General features: G+C 35.7%; 1 protein-coding gene across 1 annotated transcript; it reads left to right on the top strand.

The window, feature by feature from the left end:
* Nucleotides 1–17: 17 nt before the first annotated feature.
* On the top strand, nucleotides 18–22,469 carry Tmem64 (transmembrane protein 64). Its single transcript, XM_046464673.2, has 3 exons — nucleotides 18–995; nucleotides 14,577–14,732; nucleotides 18,695–22,469. The coding sequence occupies exons 1-3, from the start codon at nucleotides 198–200 to the stop codon at nucleotides 18,884–18,886; spliced, it is 1,146 nt and encodes a 381-aa protein (XP_046320629.1). The 5' UTR covers nucleotides 18–197; the 3' UTR covers nucleotides 18,887–22,469.
* The last annotated feature ends 1,327 nt before the right edge of the window (nucleotides 22,470–23,796 follow it).

Genomic DNA, 23,796 nt, shown 5'->3' with positions numbered 1-23,796 from the left:
GGTCTGGAGTTCCCCCTCTCTCTGCCCGACTGTCGCTCCGCAGCCAACTCCTCGCCCTTCTGCGGGCCGTCTCCCGTCACCCAAGCGGACGCAGGGAGTCGAGGCCCGGCTTGCGGGGCGCCATGGAGGGCTGCCGCCTGACGGGCGCCGCGGCGGAGAGGCTGGCTGGCTGAGGTGGACCCGCGCCGGGCGGAGGCATGCGGAGCCCAGGCGGGAGTCTGCTTCAGGCGCTCCCCCGGCTCCTGCAGCACGTCGTCCGCCCGGGCCGCGCAGAGCTGCCATCCGGCTGGGCCCTGGTGCGGGCGGCGGGCGGGGACGACTCGGCGGACCGCCTCCCCCGCGGGGGCGGGGCGAGCGCGGCAGCAGCGGCGGCGGCGGCCTCGGGCGCCCTGCTCGGCGCCTATCTGGAGCGCCACGGTCAGCCCGCGGCCTCTGAGGTGCCGGCGCCGGGCGGGGCCTTGGCGGGCGGCCCCGGGAGCAGCGGCGGCGGCGGCGTGGTGGTCGGGGTGGCCGAGGTGAGAAACTGGCGCTGCTGCTGCCTCGGCAGCACCTGTTGGTGCCGGAGCCTCGTGCTGGTCTGTGTGCTGGCCGCCCTGTGCTTCGCTTCCCTGGCCCTGGTCCGCCGCTACCTGCAGCACCTCCTGCTCTGGGTGGAGAGCCTTGACTCGCTGCTGGGGGTCCTGCTCTTCGTTGTGGGCTTCATCGTGGTCTCATTTCCCTGCGGCTGGGGCTACATCGTGCTCAACGTAGCCGCCGGCTACCTGTATGGCTTCGTACTGGGCATGGGTCTGATGGTGGTGGGCGTCCTCATCGGCACCTTCATCGCCCATGTGGTCTGCAAGCGGCTGCTCACCGCCTGGGTGGCCGCCAAGATCCAGAGTAGCGAGAAGCTGAGCGCTGTTATTCGCGTCGTGGAGGGAGGAAGCGGCCTGAAGGTGGTGGCGCTGGCCAGATTGACCCCCATACCTTTTGGGCTTCAGAATGCAGTGTTTTCGGTAAGTGGTGTCCTGCTGGTCTCTCTCCAGGTCTGTTTTTGAGCCGTCTTTTTCGCTTTTACGGAGGGTGCTTCAGCAGGTAGATACCAGCGGAGAAGTGACATTGGCAATAGGAGTTAACAGTTACTTTGCATAGTATCCTAAGAAATTGATCCTACAAATAAAACAAAACAAAGATGCGTTCTCAGAAGGCGATCTGGTCGAGAAAGAAGTGTTTTTGGGGGGCATAAAAAATGCAGAATCCTTTTAACTGAAGGGGGACATGAATGAAAATGCCCCCTTTTAACATTTGTTACCTTGTTTCTGTAGCAACTTTTGCAGGAGTTTGGGAGTACAGCCTCACATTCCTAGTTTTCTCTCTTAACTGCATAAATGCATCCAGGATTTTGACTCGTTTTTGGTGATACGGACGTGAAAGACATAATTAAGTGAACACTGAATTCTCCTGAATTTGGAGTTTTCTATATTTATAATAGGACTTTTTCCCCTTCAAATGATTTGCTGTAATATCATGTAAAGGAGAAAATTCTCCTGTTTATCTTTCTTTGGAGGAACTTTATCTTGAAATTACTGAGTGTAAATAAAACAGAATAGGACAGAAAACCTTTTTTTCAGTGATCATCTATTTTCCTTATTTATATGCACCCTATAGCTTTTCTGCCCTTGTATACATATATTCTGCTTACTCTACTTAGGTTTCCATAACTAATATGCATTTTCTCTATGCAACTGACTTAAGATAGAAATACTACTAGTGAGGAGACCATCCAGTTGGAAAAAAGGAATCTGGTCTTTACAAACCTTTTGAGTTTGGAACAAATTATTAAACTTATCTGACTTCAAATTAGATGACTGAGTTTCCCAAATTCAGTGATTTTTAAACTACCGAGTTCATAGAGTCCCAGGATCTCAACCCTTCAGTTAAAACAAAACTATTGAAGTAAAGTGATATAGCAGTAGTCTGTTATAGTTTCAGCCTTAATTTTTTACCTTTTCATAGCTTCTTATATTATGAAATATACACATGAACTTTGACCCAACCTGGGTAATACATTAATTGTCCTAAGACTTTGAAAGAAGGTTGGCACTAAGGAAGCTGTATAGATTGATTTCTGATGGTTCCGCTTTGTCCTGCAGTATAAGTTGTATCCTTGTGCCTTTTCTCATTCACCTACTCTGTGCTGACTGTCTTTCTGGGCTCTTTCCATATATTATTTCTAATCCTTAAGTCAGCCCTGCAGAAGGTGATTATGCACTTATTATACACTGTTAATTGTCTACTAATTAGGAGCACGGGGCTGCTGCTCTTGAGTTTATGTGTGTTAGAATCTGATGACCTTGGTCAAGTTTCTTATTCTATCTGGGCTTCAGTTTCTTAGTAATATGGGGAAAGTAGTGGTACCTATTTGATAGGGTTATTGAGAAGATTACATAAAATGAATATATGCAACAGAGCCTGGCTTAGCAAGCACTCACATGTTGGCTTTTGTTTTCTATGGTTCTTGTTTCTGCTATTAACCATAGTTACCTAGCCAGTAAATAGATGGTATCGAAATTGGAACTGTGGTCTGATGGTAGGGTCTTAACCCATGGTCCTATTTTTTTTGTTGTATATTATATCTTCATAACTCGTACATTTATTGCTTGATAATAGGTTTTTCTTTTGATAATGTCTCTTACATATTAAATATGTAAGAGTCTGTACTTTGTACTTAGAAATACTTAGAAATAAGGTTTTTGTACTTAGAAATAAGGTATTCATGTTGTTGAAACCAACTTTGATAAGAGGCATTGTTTAATTTGATATTGTGGGGTCAGAAAAGAAAGAGAAGAAAAAAAAAAGGTCTATTGAAGTAGGTAATATAGTCACCAATTTTCTGAGAAAGATGGAGACTCAACCATCCAGGAAGTTGTAAAGAGTCACCTAACAAATGACAAAGCTGAGGTTTGAACCCAGAATCTGCTGATACAGTGAGTGCATCTTAATGAAAAATTCTTACTCATAGCCGTAAGCAGGGTAGATTATGAAGCCACTGGGTATGTCTCTTACATATTGTTCATCCTGCATCTACTCTATCCACCTCATAACTGCCTACATCTGCCTTTTTTAGGGCATATTTCTCTTTGTTTTCTACTTATCTCCCTATTATTGAAATCACCATTTTTTAAAGAAAATTCCATTTAAACTCAATTTATCAGGACTTATCATTGAGAAAGTTATGTATAGTGGTTATATGAGGCATAGGCTTTGGAAATGGTCCTAACTTAGTCTCTGTTGTGTAGCCTTCTCTATGTTTCCTCATCTGTAAAATGTATAGAGTATAATGTTAAATAAACTAATGTAGTGAGGCTATTAATGTGTTTGTTTTTTTTTTTTTTTTTTGTGTGTGTGTGTGTGTGGTAGTGGGAATTGAACCCAAGGCTACTCAACCACTGAACACATCCCCAGCCCCCCAGCCCTTTTTATATTTTATTTAGAGATAAGGTCTCACTAAGTTGCTTAGGGCCTCACTAAGCTCCTGAGACTGGCTCTGAACTCACAATCCTCCTGCCTCAGCCTCTTGAGCTACTGGACTTACAGGTGTGCACCACTGTGCCCAGCCAAATATTAAGTATTTTGCCTGGCGTATAGAAACTGCTTAATAATTGCTAGTTCTTTATTAATGGTGGAAGTAGTTACATTTACATTTTAAAGGCAGACCTGATTGGAAAAAGAAAGAGGCTTCCCTTGTTTTTTCTGTTCTTAACCATAAGTCTTTCCTTCTCCCATGTGTGCAAGAAAAGGAGAAATAAAGACACTCAATTTTTTTAAATTCTCAAAATACAGATATGTACCAAATAGTTTATAATATAATATTCTAAAACCATAAAAATTTGATTTCTCAAGTATATGTTTAAATTTTCTTTCTTTGAAAAATGCACCGTATCATTTCTGCAGTGACATTGGTAAAGTTATTTTTTTCTTAATGTTTTAATCGTGTATCTACAGATTTGCTGCCCATTCAGACAGATTTCTAACTTTATAGTTTGGGTTTCTAAGTTCTCTTTTCTGGATACGAATCTCAAATGACCATGATTATTTTCTTACTGGATTAGTCAGGATAGGCTGAATTGTGCTACAGTAACAACTTTCACATCTCATGGGACTAACAAGCAAAGGTATATTTATTCTACTTGACCCAAGTGGAGGTCAGACTTGATTTGGGAGAAGGTTTTATGTCAGTTTTACTCTGAGATCCATGTTGACAAAACTACCATCCTGTACTTTATTACTGTTTTATGGGGGATTGCACCCTGACTTTTAAAGTTTCTGCCTGAAAGTAATCTCACTCTTAACTGGCCTGAAAATATTACATGGCCACAGCTAAATCCAAAGGGTTGATGGGTATGCCAGGAAGAAACAAGAACTGGAGCATGTGGTACAGTCTTAGTGATTCTGGCACTTGACTACTCTCTCCTTCACTCCTCATGTCCAGTCATTGCCTAATCCTTTGGATTCTGTCTCCTAAACACTTTAGTCCAGCTACCGCCACTTCCCTCATTCATCTTTCCCTCTACTATGCCTAAGTTCTCCCATCATTATCCAGCAAAGATCTTTATCTTGGTACTTCCCTGCATGAAATCCTCAAATGGGTTTTCTTTTCCCTTCAGAATGACTTTCATATCATATATTCTTGATTTACCTTTATAGCCTTTTTCTTTCCAATCCATGATTAATTACTATATGCTCTTTAATGTGCATCTTTAATCCTCAGCGCTCTAAGAGGTGGACATATTTCTGATTTAAATATAGCAAATGAAATCCTGTCTGTAGCCCTGAAACTTCAGGTTCTCTTTTTTATCAGTGGCTGAAAAAAGAAACTTTGGATTCGTAAGAAGGGACCATTGAGGTAGATGTAGGAGATGAAATTCTAAAAGATTAAAGCCATCTAGAAAAAACTAGTTGACAAATTGCAAATTGCAAACTCTGTGATGCCCCTTTGGAGATTTTTTTAAGTTACTCTGTAAAATGCCATCTATGATCCCAAAATATTACATGATAATTGGTTGTTATGGGCAACAGAATACATACTGGTGCTTGCAACTTCCAAAGGGGTCTGATGTTTTTATTAGCTTGCTCTCCAGGAGATCCTAAAAACGTTCTTTTTTTCCACTTTGGTTGAAGAAAAACTTCAGAAGTCAGAGACTCTGGTGAGTTCTTTCTCTTTAAACAAATCCACTTGGGAAATTTTGTTTTGAAACCTAAAACAGTGTGTGAAAAATCATCTTACTCATACAATGTATACTACTTTCCAACTTGCAGAGCAAATTTACATACATAATATTCTGTAATCACCACAACAGTCTTTTGAGTAAGTATTAATCCTAAGAGGCAGAGTTATATAGAGGACAGACAGCACAAATTTGAAATCAAACTTGGTTTTCACATTTACCTTGGCATCTTGAGGTAATTATAGTTATTCTTTGATCTAGATTTCCCATTGTTTAATAACATCTACTGTGAATTTGTGACAAAATACAGTTTGCTTATTTTTTTATTTCCATCCTCTGCAATCCAAAATGAGTATCTTGAGACTTCAAATTTTTTTACCTTAGCAAATATCTTTATTTCCCATGCTAATTGCCAGGCACTGTTTTGTCATTCACACATTACTTATTTAATGCAGTTTTAACACTAGTCCTCATCTTATTGCTGAGGCAGTTGAGACATAAACCGGTAAAATTACTTTCCCCAAAACCACAGGCTGACAAATAAAATCACTAACTTTTGCACATGGTAGTGTTAGTCCAGAAGAGCTGACTTTCTCAGACCCCTCAGGATTCCAGTTGTGGATCATTAGTCCTAGAGTGCCTTATGTATCAAAACATTGACGGCCCACATGTCAGGTACTGTGCACGATTCTCTAGAGGGGAATTAGCTCTCATCCCAGGATGTTAGAACAGAGGGTCAGCAAACTGTAGCCCAATTTTGTGTGGCATACAAGCTTCTTCCAAGTTTAAATGGTTGGGAAAAATATCAAAATAAAACTTATTTTATGCACATGAGAACTATATGAATGTCAAATTTCAGCATCTGTAAATTATGTTATTGGAATACAGTTATGCTCATTCATGTGTGCAGTCTCTGATTTCTTTTAAGCTGAAACAGCAAAGTTACATAGTTGGAACAGACCCTGAGCCTCCAAAGCCTAAAATACTTACCACCTGACAATGGAAAAAGTTTATCTGTCTCTGCAGCAAAATAGCCATCAAGCATGAGCCCTTACAATTGTAGAAAGAGTCCCTTAAGTTACCTGATTTTTTTAAAACAGACAGTATATTAGTACAGTATGTAAAATGCAAACAGAATAATGAGTACTTTAAAAGTGCAAGGCCTTGCCTATCACCCTGGCTCATTTCTCAGAAGAACCACTTAACATAATTCTGTTACCAAACTATTTCTTGGGTTATTTGTTTGAGATTACAATAGATTAGAAACGGCAATAAAAAGATTTTTGTTTTTGAGCAAAGGGGCCCTGACTAAAATACTGATGGCAAATAATGTCATGATAACTATTTGTGAATCAGTTTTCTTAGATTCTGCCCTTAAAGCCTTGACTTATCAAGAAGATAAGTTACTTTTAGTAATTTAGTTCATAACTGAACTGATATTTACTACAATTTAATAAGTTTTTGGCAGGTGACTGTAAGGCCACAAATATGGTAAAATCTTAGTTGTTGACTTTAGGAACACAAGCTCAGATTGTCTCAGATCCTATGTGACCTTGATGAACTCATTTTAATGGTCTTGTCTCCAGTTTTCTTATTTGTAAAAATGAGAAGAGTTAGGTAAAAATCTCAGTTTGCTTTTAAAAAATCTCAATTTAACATTTTTCCCCCTTAAAGTGTTTAGTAATAGTATATTTTGTAAAAAAGAAAAAAAGTTGTTATTATGTTCCTGTTCTATATTATAGGTGAAGCTAAAATAGATTCTGGTAAGGATGATAAGTCATGATACCTGTCCCTGCATCAGTGTGTCAAGTGATTATTTCTTATTATTGTTGAAGTATACTGATTTGCAGCCAGTGGTATAGTTCAGGCAGAATAGAATTTGAAAAGACAGTCTGCTTTGGAGAATCTTGGAGTCTGACTCTGAGCAATAAAACGGGTTGACAAAATATAGTGTCATCTTAGTCTATTTTCTCAGACCTTTCAGTACCACTGAATACAGTTAACTATTAGTTATTTCCTCAAAACTGTTTCCTGCTTTTTGTGCCACTTCCATGTTCTTATCAGCTTGAAGTTTCTCTGTGTCATATATAGGCTTAAAGTGCAGATTTTTATCAGAGCCTATTATCCTAACAATGTATTTGTAGCATGTCTTAATACCCCCTCCTAGATTAATAAAAAAAAAATCTTAAAAGCAGAGACATCTTATTAGAACTTACTTTAACAGTATCTGTTTTATCCTCTTACAAAGTAAGTGTTCATTGTAAAGACTTTGAAAAATATAGCAAATAAAAAGAAAAAATCATGAACATTTAAATAATTTTCCTTTCTTTGAATTTATTATACTTTTCTCATTATGACATTGTGAGTTAATGTTATAAATCATTTTTGTGACCTTTTACTTGATGTAATGGGTATTTTGTCATATATATTTAATAAAATGTGTTTTTTTGTTTGTTTGTTTTTTCTGCTGGGAAGAAGTGTGTGTGTTAACCATATTCTCAAATAGATTGTTGCCCCCCGCCAATAATCTGTGGACCATTAAAAGCAGTTCCTGATTTAGAAACATTGAACTAATAAAAAATGTTGTATATACGAAGATGTTTTCTGCATCCGACAGGCATACTGACCAAACCATTTCTGTTCATGGAAGTAAAAGCTGCTTTTATTTCAGGCCATCTCCAGATATTAGAGTGGAGTCCCTCAGAGCCCTGCCTTGTTTTTTTTATTGTTTTCAGTGGCAATTTTTTTTCTGGTACTCTCAAGGTTACCATCTAACTAGAGCATCTTATCCTTGACAATAGGTTCACCACAAAGCTTACTGGGGGTACTCTCAGTTTTCACTCAGCAGATAACTGGTAGAGGCCCTGTGCCTGCTGCTGGTCCTGTTGTTGGAGTTGCATAGCAGTACAGCAAAGTTCATCCCTCAAGGTGCTAGCAGTCCAGTGAAGAAAAAAACACTCTAGTTATATCATGGTGTAAATTTTGCTGATAATGAGTTCATTTTTAGTTATGACATTTTTCTGTATTAGGGCAGGAGTATTCTTAGTTTCTGAATAACCAGGTACAAATGGAATTATCATCTTAACCTTTTTTATGAACTAGCAACTATCATTAGTCTCCACATTTATTTATAGTTTTTTTTTTTAATTGTCAATGGATCTTTTTAATTTTATTTATTTATATGTGGTGCTAAGGATTGAACCCAGGGTCTCACACATGCCAGGTAAGCCCTCCACCACTGAGCCACAACTCCTGCCCCTCCATGTTTATTTTTTAAAAAGCAGTTTTGATGTTGATCTATTCAGCCTCCAGTCAACATATATTTAGTACCTAATATTTAGTAGACATTGTTTAGGTCTAGGGACATAAATGAAGGAAACATAGGTTCTTTCTCTCATAGAAGTTGCAGTCTGAGCGAGGGGCAAACAGATGATGAAAGGTTTGGTTGCTGTTCTGTGTGAGGAGACAAGGAGGTTCACTGTTTCCTCACAGTCCTTGAAAACATTTTGTGCAGACTTAGGCATCAGGGAAGCTCTGCTACAGAAGATGATGACTGAGTAGTGAAAGATAGTTGTAGAGTAGAGCAGAAAGAATGGGAGGAAGGATGTACATGTCCTTGCCAGAGGGAACAATGTACAGAGGTCTAGAGGGAAGAGCAAGGAATGTTCTAGGAATCCAGAGAATTTTGATGCAGCTGGGATATGGTGTATGTGAAGTACGAGATGGTCAAATTATGAAGCATTTTGCATGCTAAAGAACCTGAATCTCATTCACATGACAGTAGACCAGAGTTTTAAGTAGGACTGGATTTACATTTAAAAAAAAAATTCTAAGATTTAGCGTAATTGGTGAGTGAGGGTAATCTAGGTGTCAAAACTGGACAGGAAACACTAGAAATAGAACCAGGTGGTAGACAGATTCCTTAGAAATTTAGAAGGTACCTTTGACAAAGACGGTAGGTAATCAGATATGGCAAATGAAGGAGAAGCTGGGTAACAGTCTCAGGAGAACTGAGATTGGGAACATAAAAAGAGAAGAGGTGTATAGGGAAGGAAGTGAACACAGTGTTTTTTCTTAATTCACCTTTTTAAAGAATTACATAATTCCTAAGAGTGAAAGCTAGTTACCATTTTTGAACTCTTTCTCTTCTACAACTTTTCTGAGAAATTGATGGTGTTTTGCAGATATATGTAATAAAATACATAATTTATCAATAGATAAGATGAAAAGATTGAACTATAGTCATTTTAATTTCTTTTGACTGTTCCTTTAAAATCATCTTAGGGATTTGTGACTTTTCTATGTAATATATTACATAATATTACAATGTAATATTTAACTGTAATTTAAATAATATACCTTAACTGTAATCCCAGCAATTTGGGAGGCTGAGGCAAGAGAATTACAAGTTGATGTCCAGACTCAGCAAATTAGCAAGACCCTGTCTCAAATATAAAAAGGACTGAGGATGTAGCTCTGTGGTAAAGCACTTCTGAGTTCAAATGCCAGTCCCCCCCAAAAAACCCAAATATATAAACCTAGAAACATAACCTATGTAGGAAGGTATAATTTGACAAGAATAATATTTAATTCACAGTTATGGATAAAATTTGAGGGTTTTTTGAACGTGGATTGCCTTTAAATTCATCATTGCATCCTTTGATGTAGTTTATGTAAAAAACGATAGTTTCTTCATGGATTAAATTAAAGCCAGTAAATAGAAGTAAATAGAAGTAAACTTAGAAAATGAGGAACTGCAGGGCTGCTTGGGAACTCTACTTTGTGCTGTGTCTGAGAGGACCTGGGATCTGTACTTTGTGCTGTGTCTGAATGATAAATCTAGAGGTTCTTTTATAGTCAGCTTGAAAAATGACCTGTTCGGTGGTGGTCAATCAATTCTTGCTCTTCAGATTTAAGGCTTTTTATTCCTCTCCATGTACTCCAGATTGGTACTATTTTGTTTCAAGAAATGGAGGACTATTTTACATTAACCCCTACTGACTCAAGTGAAGTTGAGAACCTCTGGGAATAAGGGTAAATATAATCAGATGATGTTTGCCATCCCTGAAACTCATTATCTATTACAGTAACTAACCAACAGAATGACATTCATATCCTAGGCTGAGATTTCTACAGGGTGTTTGGATTTGGAAGACAAGTTCTGAGCTGAGATCCTAGGATACTTAGGAATTTCAGTAGGATGGCCTGAGGTTCATTTTAATGTCTTTATGGACAGTAAAACTAGGAGATAGAAATTTAAAGTTTGGTTGGTGAGGGCTTACTGGGGAGAGAGGGTTGGATTAAATCTCTGCGTGGGAACAAGCATTCTAAATTATGGAGCTGAGTGAAGGTTCTGAGTAGGATTTTGACTTAAAGGAAGTGCTAAATTGAAATCATTTATAATCTTTATGTTAATCAAGTTGTTAATAGTTTAAAAACTGTATATTATTGCATTGTTATACTAGTTAAATCATTGAACACTCTAGTAGAACTGCTTACAAAGATTAAAACTGGGTTTTTGCTTTCTTTTAGGTATTTCAACTTGACAGAAGGGAAGTATGTTATAAATAATAATACTTTCTCTTTAGGATTAATTTGACCACTTTTATGCATTGGACAACATTATTGTTAAAGAATTGAGAGTTGTTTCAGATTTATGAAATCCAATTTTAATATTCCCATTTGAATATTATTGATGTCATCCCTGAATGTCAGTTACATATTCTATTTAGAGAAACGTCATTACATTTAAAGCTAAGGACTGAAACTTTGCATTCTGATATTTTGTAATGTAGCTTTAATTTTGAAGATAATTTTCATAATGTGTGATGCTTTATTATTAACTACAACATAGTAATTTTTATGATTCACTTTTGTCTTAATTACTCATTTCATACATTTATGACATTTTGTTCTAAAGAAAATTTTCTCCTCCTGTAAGTAAACTCACCTCTGCACAGAGGCTTACTCCTCTTTTTTCAAGCTCCTAACAAGTATCACCCAGTTACTTTTCCCATCTTTATTTTTCAGTATTCTTTTGTTTGTGCCTTAAATAATCCAAAATGTACTGCGAACTTCATTAGTACATCCTGTGCCTACCCTGCCAAATTGTCTTTGCTCATTTTCTTCCTAAAACACCTCCCTTCTTCCTCTTGTCTTTGCTTGCCAAACCCATGTGTAGCTTTCTGGTGCCTGTTCTGAAGGCTTCTTTTGCCGCAAAATTGCCCTTTGATCTCTACTCCTGCATCTGATTTTAATTCCTCTGTACTCCTCACTCTTTTGTGTGTGTGTGTGTGTGTGTGTGTGAGAGAGAGAGAGAGAGAGAAAGAGAGATAGGTGTTGAACCCTAGGTCTTGCACATGCTTAGGCAAATGCTCTACCACTTAGTGATATCCCCAGACTTTCTTAAAACTTTTTGAAGTTTTAAGCAATCCTCCTGCCTCAGCCTCCCAAGTAATTGGGACTCTAGGCATGTGCCCCTGCACCCAGCTTTCTACTGTTGAATGCTGTGTACAGTCTTCCAAAGGCTCCCTTTCTGTTTTTTTCTAAGGTGTTTGGTGTGCGCTTGTCAGTATGTAAATCCTTCAAGGGTGGGTATTATGTCCTGCTTTCTGTCTCTTTCCAGCACCTATTAGAAAATTTTATGGATAGATACTGAGTCAGTGATTGATAATGTGAATTGTTAACAACCTGTTGCTGAAATATTTTTTCTAGACTGGCAGTGGTACATCTCTAGTGTGCCATCTATAGAAATGAATGTAACTTTAGTGAAATTATGATTACATGATTATTTTATTAGATTGTAGTTATAGAGTAATGTATTGCTGATTAAAATACTGGATCTTAAAAGCAGTTAAAAAAAGTAAATAATGTAGTCAATACCTTTTTTACATACCAGTAATCTACAGATGCAGGTATAGAGAAACTATTCTTAAGGTCAGTAAGAGTGGTAACAATAATAACATGAAATGCTTAAGGAAATGCATGATATATTTAAGTAAAAAAACCACAAAATTTAGTAAACAACAGTTTAGCAAAGAACAGTTTAAGAAATTTAGAAACATTTCTGGATAAGAAGACTGAAAATTGTGGATATTCCAGTTCTATCCAGATTATTTTTAAGTTTACCTAATCCTGATAATTTACTATTTATTTTTCTTTTTGAATGACAGAATGATCTGTTGAGAATAAGTAGTAAGAACAGTAATGGCAATTTTTAAAATAAGAGCAATGAAGTGGCTTGAATGGAGTTGGACATTTCTTGCCAAATATGAACTGATAGTCCTTGCTACAATTTTGGTTGCAATATGAGATTTAAAATATGGATTGTCGGTAATAGAGCCCCTAATGGGCCCTTTTATATATACAATAGCTGTTTATAACATATATCATAAAGGAGAAGCTACTGATTATCTAATATGTAATGCTAAGAAAATTGACTATACATATGGAAGGGATGAATAATAGGCTGTATCCTAATGAATAATCTCCAGAAGAATTTAGTATTAAGTATTAGAAAATAAAACAATCAGAAAAAAGAAGATAAAAACTAATAGGATCTAAAAAAAAAAGTAAACTAAAAGCAGTGGAAAAATTGGAGGAAAAGATGATGGTATTTGATTATATGGGCATTTGGAAACTTTGTATCAAAACATAAAGAGGAACCAGACAGTAGGATCTCTTCAGCCCAGTAGCTTGAGGCTGGCCTGGGCAATTTAGCAAGACCCTAAATGAATGAATGAATGAATGAATGAATGGAAGAAAGAAAGGGGGACAGTTAAAAAAAAAAGGAGGGCACACAGACTGACAGGCTTTAGGGTAAAATATATGCTCATATAGTAGACCAAAGATTATCCTTACTACAAAGAGCTCTTATGAATAACAAAAACACTTAACATTTCAAGAAAAAAAGGGCAAATGTGAACAAATAAAGCTATAATTCATAACTCACTTGAATCAAAGTGTGGAATATGATATGTCAAGAAATTTGTAATGTTTTGAACAACCAACAATAAAAAATTAAAAAAAAAAGAAAAGAAAAAAAAAGAAAAATTAATATAGAAAACTCACATCACTTTAAATGAATATAGTACAGATTAAATAATGATGAAACATTTTTACTGTATTAAACAGAAATATGTTGAATTTTAATAAGTTAATAAGAGTGTGATGGGCATACTCATGTTATTACTGAAATATATGTGAATTACTATGAACATTTGGATACACAGCAGAAAGTTTTTACTGTTTGAATTAGTAATTCTACTCCTAGTGAGCTATCCTAAAATAACTTGAGATGTCTAATGTATTAGTCATTTATTTTGCCATGTAACAGATTACTTCAAGATTTAAAACATTTATTGTGTCACAATTTGTGTGATCAGGAATTCCTATGTAGTTTAGTAGGGACCTGTGACTTCCTCACAATTCTGCAGTGAAGGTGTTGGCCAGGGCTGCAGGCATCTTAAGACTTGATTAACTTAGTTTAATTCCATCCTCACTTGTGTGGCTGTTGGCAGACACCTCAGGTCATTGCTAGCTGCTGGCTGAAGGAATGAGTTCCTTTCCATGTGGACCTCCATAGAGCTACTTACAGTGTGGCAGCTGACCTGCTCAAGAAAGAGATGGAAATCCTGTTCTTGCAATTTAATCTTGGAAGTAACATGTTGTCACTTCTGCTATAGTCTGCTAAGAAGTAAGCAGTCAGTCCAACCCACACTCCAGGGTAAGGAATCTCACAGGGCATGAAAACCAGGAAATTGAATCGTTGGAATATTTTAGATGCTGCCTTCCACACAGGTCAATAAACAAAGGTTTTTGCTTCAGTTTTGTTGGGTTTTATAAATAGTAGCAAGAGAACAATTCCATACATAGACACAAAGAAATAAGAAAGCAATGAAATTTTTCTGCATCTAAGGATAATTATTTTTATTTTACAGATGAAAAGTCATAAAGACAGAGTAGCTCATTGAGTTCTCAACATTGAAATGCCATTCTAGGGTTATCTGGCTTCAGGGCCAGCAGCCACACTGCCATGTAAGAATGCTTATGAATATTTAATGACATGAGGAAATCTTAACAAGACTTCTGACAAATTGATCTGTGTGTGGATTTTATTTACATATGAGGATAAAATAGTCACAGATGTTCTCCTTTAGTGATAGAATAATAGAATGTTAAAATTTTGTTTGAACTTTTATTTCATTTTAAACTGCATTCTGTATACATTCCCTTGATAATCATTTTTAAAAATCAAGATGCTTTATAAGTATTTCAGTTCTCTCCATGCCAAGAAATCCACTAGTAAATACTTCGACACACTTTTTTATGTTATTTTACTTGGTAACAAATCATTCCCTTTACTTCTAGATTACTGATCTCTCATTACCCAACTATCTGATGGCATCTTCAGTTGGACTGCTTCCTACCCAGCTTCTGAATTCTTACTTGGGTACCACCCTGCGGACAATGGAAGATGTCATTGCAGAACAGAGTGTTAGTGGATATTTTGTTTTTTGTTTACAGGTGAGTTTAAGGCCAAGGGTTGTCTCTTTCTCTCTTTCTCTTTCTCTCTCTAGAATTGCCTTGCTAATTTAAACTTAACAGATTTAATTGAATGTAATTTAAGAGGATTTTTTCCTTTTTTCAGTCTTTCCTGTTCCTCGAATACTGCTTTATATTTTGATAACATTTTTTAATTGTTTGGCTATGTGGAAGAGTGTAGAAGTGAACTGATAATTATTGACAGTCTTCTTGAAGAAGAAAATACAGGAATGATAAAAATAGGATTTTTTTTTTTTTTGCAGTGATTATTTTCAGAGTCATCCCAATGTGGAAGGCTTACATTAAGAAAAATTGGAGGCTGGGATTGTGACTCAGTGGTAGAGTGCTTGCCTAGCATGTGTGAGGCACTGGGTTTGAGTGTCAGCACCACATATAAATAAATAAAGGCCCATCAAGGAATTGTCAATTTTTATCTTTCTTTACTAATTTTTCCCCCAGATCTATATTTTCTTTAGATAACTAGTATCTAGATTTAAAGATTTGTTTACATTTGTTTTATTTCTTATTATTTCATTTTGTCCCATTGTCCCAGATGAGGAACCTACAAAAACTTAAATTGAGCAACAAATATGCCACTTAGAGTGACTTTAAAATACTTGAGTATTTATTAGGTTTTAGATTTTAAATCTTAGGATTTACTTAGTTAATATGACATGTTAATCCATAATGTTAAATTTGATATGCATTAAATCTGCAGTATACTATATGTTGTAATATAATGTTTATAGTCATCCCAAGGTGCTATAAAATCCTGACTTACACTGCAGACTCATATTTTTAATATAAATTTAAGCATATTTTGTGTTTTGAGTTTCCTGAAAATGAATTGTCTATTTTAAACATTATTTTCTTTTGACCTTATATTTTACTAAGTAGAATTCCTCCTCATTATAGATTACAGAGGATTTTCACCATTTGAAACTTTACATTTATATGCTTCTTAGTAAATAACTCAACTACAGTCATTGGAATTACTGGTATTTTTTAAACTATAGTTTTTTGTCCAGTGATTTCTTACCTCTCTATTTAAGCTGGCAGATTTATACTTAAGACACAAGATAGGAGGGGAAAGACACATATTTTTCACCCTGGCATTTATAGGAAAAAACCCTGAAGATTAATTTATGCTTCAGTTTGATTTGTTGATGTTATGACTTAATTTGTTTCAGGAAGGATTTAATGTACCTTTTTAAATATGTACACAAGAATAAAAGTGTGGGGGGAGACTTCATCTTGAAGTGGAAAATGAGCATAGGAAAAGGAGACAAAGCTTAGCTAAAAGTTAGTAGGGTAAGTGTATTCATGAGGTTCTTATTTATTAGAAATGAGCCACAGATTTGCATCTGAGCTTTATAGCCACCAATCTAAAAAGAATCTACAGTGTCAGTAGAATTTTGGAGGCAAACAAAATAGACATTCAGGGGAATCCACAGCTATTCTTATACTGATATCCAACTTAGATCGCAGTTTAACTCTTTAATCACTCTTTTCCATGCCCTTTATTTTTCTGTGTTGCCACCAGTCAAAACCTCAATCCTAAATAAGTCCAAGTTTGGTCTACTTTGCACCTATTCTTTTGAGAACAAAATCATACAGCCAAACAGATGGATAATATTTAATTCATGGTTGTAAATTTTCACTTGGTTTCTCAACACTATCCTATATCCCCATTTCCTTTGTCTTCTCACTCTTCTGCTGTTGCCCTGAAATAGGTTGACTATTTCTAGCTATCTTCATTCTCCTCATAATTTTTATTACTTCCCTTTTCATTCCCAACAGATTACTTCTTTACTTCTTTAATAGAAAAATCAGACACTTTCCAGTGGCAAACATCTCAGTTTCCATTTGAGAAATCTATTCTCCTTGTGCTCCTGCCCATACTTTTGGCCTACTTTCCAGTTAATAGTAGAAGAGGTGCCTGGCTTTCTGAAAGAGGCTTGTCCTTCTGCCTATGTTTGGTTCTTTCATTTGCGTAAAGAAACATTTAGAAATATTTCTAGACTACATTTTTACTGATGTTTTTATTTTCTTTTTGTTAACACCTCACTAGGCTAAGGAGGAAATGAAGGCATGTTGAATAGTCGGTACAGATTGTTAGGACCAAGGATCCAGAAGGGCAGATGGTGAAATATCTGTGTATGGATGTACCCAGTTCATGCTTGCTGGAAGCCTGAGAAAGTTGTTCACTTGTTTTGAATTTAAACTCTGGCCCTGCCATGTCCTCCCTTCAAACCACTATTTCTGAAGTCATCACTAAGCTCATCTAATTCAGATCCACTTTCCATTTGTAATCTAGCTTGACCTTTTAGCAACCTAAAACTCTGTTGACCATGCCTTCATTAGTAAAACTTCCTTTCCTTTACTTTGGTACATTATCTTGTCCCACCTGTCCCACCCTACCCTTACCTGGCTTACGTTTGTCTTTACCTCCTAAATCCATGTTTCTCAAGTTTCTAGACTAAGCTTTCTTGTCTCACACCAAAAACTTTTTTTTTTCCTTGACAAATCTAATTACTATGGTGGCTGTTAATGTATTTATTTGTATAAAGAAAACCCCTCTTCTCTGCCTCTGGACACATCTTTATTCAGCCTTCTTTCTATAGGTTCAGACTTGTTCCCTGAATTTTTCTAGATGTCTCAGAGTTACCTTAAATTCAACATATCTGAAATAGAACTTAGCATTCATTCACACACAATTCATTTTCTTAACATTTGCTTCATCTCTTCACATGGTATTATCATCCACTCATAAGTGTCAATCTTACGAGTTTTCAGTAAGTATCTTATTTTTATTAAGAGGACTAACAGAACAATTGCAAGATATAAAAACCCATTTAATAATACCTAAGTTACTTAGGATTTTATTGAGTAACGGATTGGTACTCCCTTGCATAAGTTTCAGGTTTCTCTTCCCCTATCTCATCCCCATTTCTATCCCATCTGCTTCTATCCCTCCCTTCCCCACCATCTTCAACACTTGGATTTAGAGGGGTTTTTTCCATAGAGTTAATAATTATGATAGATTTGATTGAAACTGTTATATTATGGGGTCATTTTTGGTTAGAACAGACTTTGTAAATAACACCAGTTCCAACTGGTTTACAAACGAACTTTGGAATAAAAATCATTGAGAATATATGGAATGCTTAGATCTTCTGGTGAACCGAATTCCTCTCGAACAATGGGAAATTTAAGCACAAATATTTTAAGGGACTTTCCTGAAATCACATCACTAGTTAGTTAAACCAAGACTAGAAACTGACTCAGTTTTATCAGATTGATGCTTTGCCTGTATCCCTTTGGTTGCCTTTTTTTCTTATCATTATGTTTTCCTTTTTCCTTAATACATTTTCATGCTCCCAATATCTTGTTACTTTCTTTTGAAGTTTATTGGCCTTTCAGTTTTTTATGTGGTGCTTAATACTTTTAATTTTGTTTCCACAAATTAGTTCTTTTTAAAATGGCAGTGCTTCTAAGTAAGGTTGGAAACGCTGGTAGACATTTAAAGTTGTGCTGATATACATAATACCACGTTAGTTACACCAGTAAAGTTTAGCCAGCTGTTGTCTATTGTAGACATATTTTGTTGTTGTTGTTGTTGTCATCATTGTTCCTTCCAAGGAAGCTTTTTGGTACAAGAGACAAGTTTGACTTATATCAAACACACATCATTATGTGTACCAAAGGGATGTGTATTTGCTGTATGTTTACGTGATACCATATAATGATTATTTATAGATTTTGGCCTTCCATTCCTGGGAGAAGGGAGAATTAATAACTGATTGTTAGCCGTTTGAAATATGTAACCTCTTACCTACCACATTTAAGAAGCATTCTGTATGAAGCATTTCTAAGCCAAATATATATTATTTCTTTTTTTCTGTATATAATATTGATAACTAATATTTTATTTTCATTCACAGATTATTATAAGTATAGGCCTCATGTTTTATGTAGTTCACCGAGCTCAAGTGGAATTGAATGCAGCTATTGTAGCTTGCGAAATGGAACTGAAAACCTCTCTGGTTAAAGGCAATCAACCAAATTCGAGTGGCTCTTCATTCTACAGCAAGAGGACCCTAACATTTTCTGGAGGTGGAATCAATATTGTATGATTCTAAAGAAATGTATGATTGTCAAGAGCCTATTGTGCTGTCCAAGGTCTAACAGTCACTTCCCTAGTGGGCAGAGACAAGTTCTATTTGTATTACGGCACAAACAAAACTGACTAGTTTTTAATTGCACAGTTTTTTTAAAAAGCAAGAATCATTTTCTGGATATGTAAGTGTAAATGTAGATGCAATTTTGGCTGCACCTCTTTCTCATGCCTGTAATGGCCTATAGGTCTGCACTTTAGTGTTTTTTAATTATTTTATTTCTGGGTACTTATGAACAGAGAAATAACCCAAATATTTTTTCTGCTTAGTGTCTTTATTTATAAAGTATACATCTTCTTTACTTATAAAGCTGAGTTAAAGTATGCAGTCTTAAATGTGTAATATTATTGGATGTTCTTTGCTTAGTCTTTCCAGAAAGAATAAACAGTGTTTTTTTTGTTGTGTTAAGTGGGACCATTTTGTTTTCCTTTTCTGTGTTAGAAAAAAGACATTAATTTTCAGTTGAATGTATTTTTGCAAGCATCACATTATTGCAGGGTCATTTACACCTTTTCACACAAGCTTAAATCCTACATTGTGGGACTGAAGTGCTCTTAAAATAATCTTTTTATTTTCACTGTGTAATATGCAAAGCAAAAGGGAAATTATTTAGTGGGTGGTGGCTGAAAATTAGAACTCATGTTCTAGTTTGATTACATTGGCTGTACCCTCCTTAGATCTTCCATCAAAGGGCTGTCCCATTGCAATCTTACTAAAACATTTATTAAAATAGACGTTTTTCCTTTTTATAATAATAATTAGGCTTTGAAATAAAAATATTATTCCTTTAAAATGGTGGGCTTGCCATCATTGAAGATGTCACTCAGGTGGCCTTGTTTAGCATTTTTTAAAAATCAAGCTTTAAAATCATCTTTATAGTTCCATGGAAGTACTTATATATCTGTCTCATAGTTTTCAGCTTTAGAACTCTAAATATAATAGTAACTTAATTCCCAGATTTGTGTTATTTGCCCTATTATAGGTAAGTTTATTTTGTTTTGTTTTAGTACATGTTTTTCTCTGATAAGACTCAGGAATTCTGAAATGTGAAATTAAGTGTCTCAATTCTTTCTCTTGTAGCATGAATTAATATATTTATTAGTAGCACTTATGATTATTGACACAATAATTCAGCATATGATTCATATGACGTGCAACATTCATCAGTCACCTCTATTTTAAAGTAATTTAATTGTAAACTTAATGATTAGTTTATTTACAAATGAGATTTTAGATATTAGTGCAAATTTTCCAGTAGGTAGCTCTTTTTTGGCTATGAATATTTGACTTATCAGAGATCTCTCATTTGCCTATTAATTAGGGTGACACCTTTGCCCTGATTAATTAAAATACAAAGTAATTATTTGAAAACAAATTATTATATTCCTATGCTAGAGAAGAATTTAATCATAAGGTTTTTTTTTGCCCTATTCATTATAATTGTTTTTCTTTCCTTCATAATGAGTAAATTATCTTTAAGTAATGGTAGAAGACTTCAGTTGCACAATATTCTGAGAGGCACTTAGATCTCAGCACTTGATTGGCCTCCAAATCCTTCCTTCTATTATTGGTAGAAAAAAAATTATATAAATATTGAAATATCCTTATTCTTCTTTTGAGTCCTAATGCTTATTTACGTTTTTAAAAAAAATTGAGTTTAGCTCAACAATTCCAGTGAACAATATATTTTATTTATTCTTTTCTGTCTGACATGGCAGTGTTTTTCTTGTGCATCTTTGCTTGTTGGTTAATTTTGGTTAAAGGAACCATTACTGAAGATCACTGTTTCCATACTTGTTTTATACTTCATGTATTTTGAAGTACATTTATTTACTTTTAGTATTTGTGACTTGAAAACTTCACCAAAATTGAGTACCTTTTGGTAGTTTGTAGTGGGTTCTTTAAAATGTTATACTTTGCTTGGTACTTGTATTAAATATGTAAAGGTAAAAGAAATAATTTTTCTGTATTCTGCCAATCATTTTATATAATAAATCATTCATTTTTTCTTAAAACAGTATGAATTGACTGTTTCTAAAATACTGATCTATAGCTGCAGTTCCCCTTTAGTATTTGCAGCCTCTAAGAAAACAGCAACCCCCTCACGGTCAAGCTATTTGACAGGTAGATTTGGTTGCTGGGTGTTTGGGTTATACTCATTATCAGTTGTGCAAAGCATCACCATGCCTTATTCACTGTGTCTTTAATGCTGCGTCCCAGACATGGCAGCAACACGTTTCTAGAGAATACTTTAATGTTGCACAAATATTGTCTCCAGTCATTATATATGTATTAAATGTTTCCAGTCACATGTATTTGTAGAAATGAAAATGCTTTATAATGAAAAATGCTTTATACTCATTTTAAAGAGCATATGATCCATCTAATTTCCAAATCTGATGAATGGTATGTTTTTATCTTTAATTGTTTGGGCTTTTCCATAAGTTTTCCATATTCTGGTTTATTGATAATTTTGTTTACATTTTGCCAAATTTTGTCATGTACATTACTTTAATAGCACCTCCTTTTAAAAACGTATATATAATTTACTGTTTTCATGTCCATTTCTATTGGATTATCTGATGTGCAACAACTTGAAATTTGTACTCCTTGTTTTGCAAAAATAATATAACCAAATCTCCATCATTAGAATCTGCATTTTGAGTTTATGTTCAGAAGAGACTGGATTTATTCAATGCCAGCCATACTTGCCCCTGATGCATTATGTAACCAGCTACAAACCTTTCTAAGGTGGCTTTGAATAGAATTAGGTATACAACTAATAGATTCCTTCCTCCCTGTGAGGTGATTAAGTTCAGTCATTACTCCTATTTGCCCTTTATATAACTCAGCTAACTGGTTAAAGTAGCATATATCCCCAGCATTGCTGTTTGTCGATGTGCAGTGCTGAATTGGACTACTCTTGGGGAGAGAGTGCTGTGACTTAAATTTGTCAATATTTGTAAGCTGTGAAGCTGTCTTTAGAATGCTTGAGAAAGTCACTAGGTATGTTCCAGGTTGGTTATGTTATGGTAAATCATGCCATTCATTTTGCAGAGAAAAAGATGATTGTACTGCCCTCAGGAACAAAGGTCTGACCCAGGTTGATAGCCTTAGTGGTAGAATTTTGTTTCAGCCAGAGGCTATTGACTGTCTCAGAGTGATGGTCAGTATTATATTGTCCAGATTTTAGATCGGATGTTGCTGATTTCTGTTGTAATAAAGTTTTTAATATATAATTTGCTTTAAGGTCATTGCTTTAAACTGAAAAGCCATTTAAAAAGGGAAAAGAATCACTGTTTCACAGGATATTTAAAACTCAGGAGTCAATAAGCTCACACATTTAACATAAACTTTTAACTTATTCCACAACTCAATTATAACTTGGTACTTCTGAACTACAAAGTGATTGCTGCAAATTATTTTCAAAGGTGGCTGAAGATTGAAAGTAGAAAGTTCTAAATGTGAAATCAGCAAATGTCTTGAATAATTGGTATCCCAAATCACTTGTGTGCCTGAGAAAATAAAAAGTAATATTTTATTTTCCTTCTCTCCTCTCTTTCTTTCCCATGGATATAGAGACATGTCCCATGGGAGGGAACAATTCAAGGGAAAGGAGGGATGTGCTCTTAAAAATGAGAATGCTGATAATGGACCCTCTGTGGGGTGGTTATGATTATGGCAGAGGCCCTGTAGAGAAATGATTAAGGTGTCTTAAGTCAATACTTACTCTTCAGGGTTTTTCTACCAGTACTCGTATTCTTTACATGTCACTTGCCATTCCAATAATTGTTAGTCATTTTTCCTAGGCCATGGTGATATTCATGCTTTCATAAAGGCAGAGGACTTTTCACCATTCTAATTTTCTTGTTGATTTCTGTCTCATTTTTATTACTATTTCCTTGAAGACACATTCCAGCTTCCATAAAACTTTCATCTTAGCAACCAGAATAATACTATTTGGCTTATTTGTATTAGATCCAATATCGTTGCCCGCCTTTTGTTATCCATTTGAGGTCAGAACTGCCTGCCAAAACAGAGGAGTAACCTCATGCTGCAGACTGCCTCCAGCTGGGGTGGTGCAATGGTGTCCTCTTTAGAGAAGCATGTGGGCATTGCAGTGTGCCCGTCATCCAAGGCTGCAGTACTGTCTTGTACTGTCTTGTACTTGTCTAGTACAACCTCCTTGGTTGATCTAGAGTGCATGTCAGCACTCTTAAGTATGGAGAACGTGTGTAATAATTATGACTTTAATACTGAATATTTTTAAGCATAGCATTATGTTCATGGTAATGTTAAACAAGGTATTTGTATGTGGTAACTATGTTTAATCATTCTGCCAAGTTTTAACAAAGTTGATTATCTAGAATGAATAATTACTAATTCCACTGTCTTAAAAAGTGACTGGGTATTCTGTAAGGTAGTATGCTGGGTAGGAAATTTGAACATCATAAAATATGCAGTAATGTTGAATAGAAAAGTACATTGAATATGTACTAAACCAAAAGAATAATTTGTAAATTATAAAATTCTTAGAGTGGGTATAGAAGTATAATGATACACTTTAAGGATATTTATCCTAGAATACGTAAAATTCATCATTAAGATAACGTAGTAAAGGCCACAGAGAACTCCTTGATTCTGTGTTGGTTACTAATGAAATCATTTTCTGTATCACTGTTTTGAAGCATGACCTGTTCAATACTTTTTATCTCTTAGAGTCCCATCCTAAGTTCACCTTGACAGGTAGATAGGGAATATTAAATGTTCTCAGTTTGTTACTCTGATTTTAAATGAAGTACCTGGTTTTGTGTCATCATCTTCCCACTTTAAATATGTAGTAGAACAGCTTTGTTTGGCATCAGTGT

Source organism: Marmota monax, unplaced genomic scaffold (assembly GCF_021218885.2).
Source record: "Marmota monax isolate L192 unplaced genomic scaffold, Marmota_monax_Labrador192_F-V1.1 WCK01_AAM20220418_F8-fsc00003, whole genome shotgun sequence".
NCBI classification, from domain to species: Eukaryota; Metazoa; Chordata; class Mammalia; order Rodentia; family Sciuridae; genus Marmota; species Marmota monax.
Note: the sequence above shows the minus strand (reverse complement) of the source record. Positions and strands in the feature narration are given on the sequence as shown.